At 35.2% G+C, this 8364-nt stretch overlaps 1 protein-coding gene across 1 annotated transcript in view; it reads left to right on the forward strand.

The window, feature by feature from the left end:
- The window catches only part of LOC107753802 (POU domain, class 2, transcription factor 2-like), a 72066-nt gene that overhangs the window by 57678 nt on the left and 6024 nt on the right, over nt 1–8364 (forward strand). Inside the window, exons 7-14 of the mRNA XM_016570049.1 lie at nt 558–690; nt 804–895; nt 1853–2053; nt 3183–3324; nt 3408–3556; nt 5786–5977; nt 6239–6287; nt 6380–6527. Coding sequence (XP_016425535.1) covers nt 558–690; nt 804–895; nt 1853–2053; nt 3183–3324; nt 3408–3556; nt 5786–5977; nt 6239–6287; nt 6380–6527 — 1106 coding nt within the window. The remainder of the gene's footprint in view (nt 1–557; nt 691–803; nt 896–1852; nt 2054–3182; nt 3325–3407; nt 3557–5785; nt 5978–6238; nt 6288–6379; nt 6528–8364) is intronic.

Raw genomic sequence — 8364 nt, forward strand, 5'->3', positions numbered from 1 at the left:
GTAAGGTTAACCCTGCATGGTGTAAATGTTTGAAAATGATTAACAGTTGCAAATAAACATTCATTAGAAATTTAGAAAAGTAATCAAAAAGTAATCAAAAGTAATCAGTTACATTACTTTAATAAAGTAATTGAAAAAGTTACACTACTATTACATTTTAAATAGGGTAACTTGTAATCTGTAACCCATTACATTTCCAAAGTAACCTTCCCAACACTGGTGATCAGTTTGTTTTATTGCCCTCTGGGAGACGATTTTTAATGCCTAGAGCAAAGACAAATATTTATAAAAAGTCTTTTGTACCTGCTGCGATCGGATTTATTAATCAAAAAGCTATGTGATTCAGTATGATGGTTTTTATGTGTTTTGTAGTATGTGTCTGTATGTGTATTTGGTTTTCGCTGGTGTGGTCAAAGACAAATTTCAACCATGGTTGACAATAAAGATGTATTGTATTTTTGTATTGTATTGTATTTTTTTTACCTGAGCCAGTTGTTTCTGAAGCTTCTGAATCTTTTTCTCTTATTCCCCTGTCTTTTGTTGCTCACTCTCATAAGGCTCTCTGTCTCTCTCTGAAGGACATTCAGCAGTTGCTGCAGTTACAGCAGCTGGTCCTGATGCCAGGTCATCCTCTACAGTCTCCTGCTCAGTTCCTGCTTCCTCAAGCCCAGGCTCAGCAGGGTCAGCAAGGTGCGACGCGCCTGTTCTCACATTTTCATCATGCCTATGGGGTCTCTGTCACACCAATAACATTTGTGTGCACTGATGTCTTTAGTGAGAAATTGCCATTCATGCTCTTTCAGGTTTGCTTTCGACACCAAATTTGATTCCACTACCTCAACAAAGTCCAGGGAGTCTCCTGACCTCCCCGTCTAGACTGGGCCTTCAAGCACAGGTATGCAACCAAAACGGGTTCAAACTACATTGTTGTCAACCTTATTATTGCTTATTTAATTAGCAAGTGGTGTCCAGTTATCATCTCGGTAATAAATATGGTAATTTTTTAATTTTTTTTATCAGTGTTAATGGCAATTTTCAACAGTACAATCGAATAATGAGTCAACAAAGGAGTTTTATAGATGTACAAGAAATAGAAGGTCGAGCACAATACAGTGTGCTCTGCTGCATACAGCAAATGTAATAATTTAAATAAGTATGCTGAGAAATTGTTGCATATTGTGCATGCATTACCATTCTAAAGTTTGGGGTGGTAAGATGTTTTTTGCTTTTGAAAGTCTCTTATTGCTACCAATGCTGCATTTATTTGATCAAACATACAGTAAAAACAGTAATATTGTGAAATATTATTGCAATTTAAAAAAACAATTTCTGTGAAGTGTCACATGATCCTTCAGAAATCATTTGAATATGCTGTTTTGCTGTTCAAGAAACATTTCTTATTATAATCAATATTGAAAACAGTTTTGCTGCTTAATATTTCTGTGGAAACTGTGATTTATTTTCCAGTATTCTTTGATGAATAGAAAGTTCAAAAGAACAGCATTTATTTGAAATATAATTTTTTGGGGAAAAAATTACTGCCAATTTTGATTAATTTAATGCATCCTGGTGAATAAAGGCATTTAATAATTTCATAATTTAAAAATCTCACAGACTCCACACTTTTGGAACATTAATGTACATATTGCATATTTTTGAAAGTATGTAGTATGCTATCTAAAGTCTAGATTTGTTCCCTTGAAGCTTTGAACAGTTCAAAACCATAGGACTAGAAATGAATCTTATGGGAAATGAAGAGGATTTTTGCGATATGTTTGAAATGGAAGCGCTGTCTGTCTCGCACTATACCTGTGTTTGAGAAAGTAGTGTGTTTCCCCAATCTGTGCTGTAGTATCATCTTGACGACAGGCTGTGGTCATTGCAGAGGGAGAAGAGCGTGGAGAGCGCTGTGAGCTCCGCCCCCTCCTCAGTCCCGCCCATGAGCTCCGTTCCCACGGTGACAGCTCACGGTGAGGAGCCCAGCGATCTGGAGGAGCTCGAACAATTCGCGAGAACCTTCAAACAGAGGAGAATTAAACTGGGCTTCACACAGGTGTGTGTGTGTGTGTGTGCGTGATCTTGGATATTTTCTGTCACAGTTCGAAACATGTTTTTAAAAATCTAACTTCAAAAAATATAAATAAACTTTCTTTCAAAACACTTATTTTTTTAAATCTATTGAAAATAAACAACACTTCCACAAATCATTTATTTATAATTAAGGGAGGCATTTAGGCATGTAAATGCAGCTTTAATGCATTTACATTTTTGGTAAATATATGCAAAAATATTAAAATATGCAACTATGATCTTTTTTTGTATTTTTATTGAAATGATACTTTTTACATTTTATTGATTAAATAACATTTTAATACAAGATTAATGCATTTGAAATTGTACTAAATATTTAAAATTTGAAACTATCATCTTGTATTTTTAATGAAATAAACAATACTTAGTTTTCATATATATAATTAAGGGAGGTGATCATTCTGAGCAGCTTTTAAATCTTTGTGTTTTAATTTATTTAATACCAATTTAATAATACTTTAATACATTTAAATGTTAAAAAAATATTTACCATATGCAACTATCTTTTTTTTGTATTTCTATTTGAAGTAAACACTACTTATTTATCATATATAAGGATATGTATATAATTAGTGGAGGCATTAATTTAAATAGCATTTTTTCGCAAGCTTTTACAATTTATTTATTTGAATTAATTTAATGCCATTTTAATGTATTATTTTGGATCAGACTTTCTTTATTGACTTAATTTTATTTTAAAATCGCATGGGATACCAGCCGTACTGTTATTTTACCAAGAAAGTTAACAAAAAGGTCAAAACCCGTGACGCAGATGCAAACAGTTGGCACAGTGAGAAATTTAGATTTAGTAACGCTATTCAGTGAAGCTCAAAATAAATTAGATGCTTTGTGAGAAAATAACACACGGCTAACACACACATTTCTGTCTGGATGAGATTTGATTTCTCAGAGGATTTGCTCTGGACTTTTTCTGAGGTTGTGTGAGAAAAAACACATAAGTTGCTATTGAAATCACATAGTGAGTCTGTGAAACATAAATTGAGCTGTCCTCAAACTAACCTATTCATGTCTGCATAGGGATAAATTAATAAAACAAGCGAATGGTAACTCTGCTCCATGTCTTCATGCAGGGGGATGTGGGTATGGCCATGGGTAAACTGTACGGCAATGACTTCAGTCAGACCACCATCTCACGTTTCGAGGCTCTCAACCTCAGCTTCAAGAACATGTGCAAGCTCAAACCCTTGCTGGAGAAATGGCTGAACGATGCAGGTGTGTGTTTCTGTCAGTTCCCTGTCGCCGTTTCACATTAGCGTTCCCTATGATTCATGTATGTGTGCGTTTTTATGTTACAGAAATCATGGCGATAGACAACATGCTGCCGAGCCCCAGTTCGCTGTCCTCACCTCTGCTGGGCTTTGACGGCTTGCCTGGGCGACGCCGAAAGAAACGCACCAGCATCGAGACCAACGTCCGCATAGCCCTGGAGCGCAACTTCATCTCGGTTAGACACACACACATGAACACACACGCCGTACCAAATGTTGTAAGATTTTAGGCACACCTCAGCTTCAGGAGTGACCTCTTTTTTTGCCGTCTCATGATAAAAAAATATATTAGTTCGCTTTTTGAAAATGCTGATGCCATTTTTTTCTCTCTTTCTCTAAGGAGAATCAGAAGTCTACCAGCAAACTAATTTATTGCGATATACAGTATAAAAATTGTCACCACATTAAACCCCTTATACATCTGGCGTGATTGTAAAAGTATTTCTTGAGCATATTATTACGCATTATTATCATAGACCAGCTTACTTAAAGGGTTAGTTCACCCAAAAATGAAAATTAGGCTGCGTTTTAATCTCCCCCGAGGCATCCTAGGTGTATATGACTTCCTTCTTTCAGATGAATCCAGTCGGAGTTATATTAAACATTGTCTTTGATCTTTCAAGCTGTTTAATGCCACTCAGCAGGTGTTGCATTGCTTCAGTCCAAAAGAACTTAAATAAAAATCGCCTTTCCTTTGCTAAAGTAAGGAAACTTTGCTTCCTTTGCTCCTGTTAACAAACGTTGGTTTTCACGAGACTCACCGGCGCATGCGCAGCGCTGAACTCATACGTCATGCTCCTGGAACTGCTTCTGTGTGGAACTGCTTCTGTGTACAACTGCTGGCGCAAGCTAGATTAAAGTGATTATTACGTTTTGAATATGGATATTTTTCTTACAAAAACGCATCGATTCGCTACAGGAGGCCTTTGTTCACCCCCCGGAGCCGTGTGAGACACTTTTTTTAATGGATGGGCGATTTTTATTTAAGTTCTTTTGGACTGAAGCAATGCAACACCTGCTGAGTGGCATTAAACAGCTTGAAAGATCAAAGACAATGTTTAATATAACTCCGACTGGATTCATCTGAAAGAAGAAAGTCATATACACCTAGGATGCCTCGGGGGTGAGTAAAACGCAGCCTAATTTTCATTTTTGGGTGAACTAACCCTTTAACTGTTCAAGAAGAATGTCTTTGGAAAAGTGTAGTAATTTGACAGTGGTTCCCAACCAAGGAGAAATAACAAATAAAAAAATAACATAATATTATTATAAATAAATAAAAAATAATTATAAAATACAATGATATATAATATAATAATAATGATAATTCTTATGATATCTTATTATAAATTGCTTGCAATGTTGTTCATTTGTAGATCTATTGGGATAAAATAATAAATAATAATAAAATAAAATGCTAAAATATAATTCCAAAATATAACAATATATAATATAAAATAAAACAGAATATAATATGTAATATAATCTAATCATAATTAGTTAAGATATGCTATGATTAATTTATTACAATGTTCTTAGTTTGTAAGTCAATTTGGATAAATTAAATAAATACAAATAAAATAATATTCAAAAATATAATAGTATTTCATATAATGATGATGCATTTTATGATATCTTATGATAAATTGCTTGCAATGTTCATTTTTAAGTTGCTTTGAATAAAAAAAAAAAGTTATTTGTAAGTCAAATTGGGTTAAATAAATAAATAAAATAATACTTTAATATAATAATATACCATAATATTAGAATAATGATGCGTTTTATGATATCTTATGATAAATTGCTTGCGATGTTAATTTGTAAACTGCTTTGGATAAAATAAAATAAAATAAAAAATAAAGTGTTTATTGGTTCATACGGTAAGTGGAACACCAAGTAGCACTAAGTGTTGGTGAATCTAAAAACCAAAATGGAGACAAGGCCCAAACTACACTCATTTCAGGATCATTTTAGTGTCTTATACCACACCATACAGATTCATTAATCCCCAAAAGACAGTTTTGTTGTATGGCTGCACATGAGTTTCAAAACCACTGCATCACACCACTGGTAAGCACCACACCTGTGTTGGTGAGACTGATGCTTTTTTCCAAGGAAAAGTGTCTAAGATCAAGTCAAGGCAAACAGCCAATACACTTGAGGCACTGTTTCTTTCCATTTCTGAGTAACTCTACGTGTAGTCATTACGGTCAGTCCCTAAACGTTCTTAAGGACTCAACAAATCTGTGTTTACATGCACTTTTGACTACCAGTTGCTCAACTGCTTCTTTGATCATGCATTGAGTATTTCATGCATCAACATGAAATTGTTTCAGGCTGAAACTTGGCCTTGGTGCAAGTGTTTGGCACGTCTCATGTACTCATGCACCTCATCTCACCCCCAGAACCAGAAGCCTACCTCTGAAGAAATCCTGCTGATGGCCGAGCAGCTCAGCATGGAGAAAGAGGTCATCCGAGTCTGGTTCTGCAACCGACGGCAGAAAGAGAAGCGTATACACCCCTCCAGCGCCACCCCTCCTCTGCCCAGCCAGACTCCTGCTTCAATGCACAAACCGCCCTGCTACAGCCCGCACATGGTACACCCACTCACGGCTTTAGCCATTGATCTGGCCCGAAGCCATTTCGGCAGACGGCTGGTGTTGAAATGTTGTTTGGATGGTGCATGGTGAGAATGGGCGCAAAATGCCGTACTGAGGAGACATGTCTGGTCATGATGTGTCTGAATAATGTCCCACCATAAAATGATAATTGGATCTTTGGAAGTAAAGGAAAATATTAAAGAACGTCATGAGGAGACGTATGTTTGTTAATTAGAGTCTTATTCCTTTTTCCTATAGATGTCCAGCCAGGGACTGGCTCAGGCCATTACCAGTCTCAGCACAACAGGTAAGAAGAGCAGTTTGAATGAATCGAAGTGTTGCATAACTTCACATTTGTGGTTGCGAGGACTGACACTGAATCCTTCCTCTTGAATCTAGCCGTCAGTCCCACATCTTCTGTGGCCTGCCCTCTCAACCCCAGTGGACATGCAGCAATGAGCTCCGCCCCTTCCTCTGTGACTCCGCCTCCTCTCAGCACAGTCAGCCCCACTCCGCCCAGTCTCAGCAGCCCTGGTCTGAACACAGGGTAAGAAGCTGTTTCATCTGTTTAGGGCAGGATAATGCTCTTTTGACACTGCTTTTATAGTAATAATGTGAAACTATTTGAAATTGAAACAACAACAGCAATTATAATAAATATTCGTTATTAATAGTAAATAGTACATTATTATAATTGGTTCTAAATATGTTATTATAAATAATAATAATGTTAATATTAATGATGAAGATGATTATTGTTATTTAATCAATTATTTGTTTCGGTTGTTTTAATCAACTAAGAAAGTAATGTATCGAATGATATATATGAATTGTATATATGAATGTTAATTTATTCATGTGTATTATACTTTGCAAATTTGCACAAATTCAGGATCCAGTGCTGTACATAATGTAAATGATTTTAGACCAAGACGATTAAAATATAAATAAATAATAAATATAATAATTATTATTATTATTATTATAATTATTATTATCAATTATTTGTTTAGGTTGTTTTACTCAGCATTGACATTTGAAAAAAATATTTGTACAAATTCTGTATCAAATGCTGTACATAACGTAAATGACAACAACATAACAACAATAATAATAATAATAATAATAATTATTATTATTATTATTATTTTAAATATGTGAACATTTTGCAAAACATTTTGTAATCCAATGTTACATCATGTAAGTGTAATTGTTACAAATACTTTTAACAATAAAATGTATAATAATAATAATAATAATATAAACCAAAACAATCTCTCTTTAGATTGTTTCAATCAAATTAATTATATCTGAATCATAAAATATTGTAAAAGTTCATTTGTTATTGTTTATGATACCTCTGATATTCAAGAATATTTGAATAAATCTGGCATCCAGTGTTCTGCATTATGCAAAATGTTGAGGTCATAAATTTGAAGCCTGTGATTACAACAGAGTGTAATTCTGTCAGCAGCTTGCAGTATGATTAAGCCTTCTGAACTGAAATAATTACAGCTTTGCTGTAGTCTTATCATACTTGTTTTCGCAGTGAAATCTCTATTCTCAGTTGTGTTCCAAACCTATCAATTGTAATCTAAACTGCCTGCTGAATTTCATGCTCTCTGGTTTTCTTTCTTTGTCTGTCTAATGTAAGTCTTTCCAGCATGTGAAATGAACACAAACTCCACGATGGACACGGTTGCTCTTGAAATGTCACTCAAAATGCTTGCTTCTCTCTGCATGTATGAATGGCGTGTGTTTGTGGGCACGTGTAAATGACACCACACACGTTACAGGAACACAATGATGGGTGTAAGCACAGGAATGACCCAGGCCCTCATCAGCAGCAACACCCTGGCCACAATGCAAGGTTTGTCATAGTGAGAGGACGAGAAAAAGGGCAGAAAATGATTGACAGATGGTTGCATGAAAGTGTTTTAATAGAACGATATGGAGGAGAACATGATTAGAGATCAGTTAGAATAACATGAGGGAAACCTTTCCATCAGTCATCATCAAAGAGCCGTCTACTATACTCTCACCGCATATTCATCACATCTTCATCCTCACTACTTACATACGTGTGTTTGTTGTGTACGTTTGCGTATATATGTGGTGTGTCTGTGCATTTTGTCTGTCTCTTTCAAAAGCACCTGCCATTTCTGTGCCCTTATGTTTGTTCTTGAACTCATTTTCATCCGAACCACTTCAAACCCTTTGCCACCAACACAGTGCTGGAGGCGATGCACATTCTAGAACCATTGTGTATGTTTACCCTGAAAAAAAGACAACTCTGGGCCAAATATGCATTTTATATTTAATAATCTATTTTTATTTACCTTAAATTTATATATTTATATATATATATATATACAGTGGGTACG

This window comes from Sinocyclocheilus rhinocerous, unplaced genomic scaffold (genome assembly GCF_001515625.1).
Source record: "Sinocyclocheilus rhinocerous isolate Xijiao unplaced genomic scaffold, SAMN03320098_v1.1 scaffold612, whole genome shotgun sequence".
Classification (NCBI taxonomy): domain Eukaryota; kingdom Metazoa; phylum Chordata; class Actinopteri; order Cypriniformes; family Cyprinidae; genus Sinocyclocheilus; species Sinocyclocheilus rhinocerous.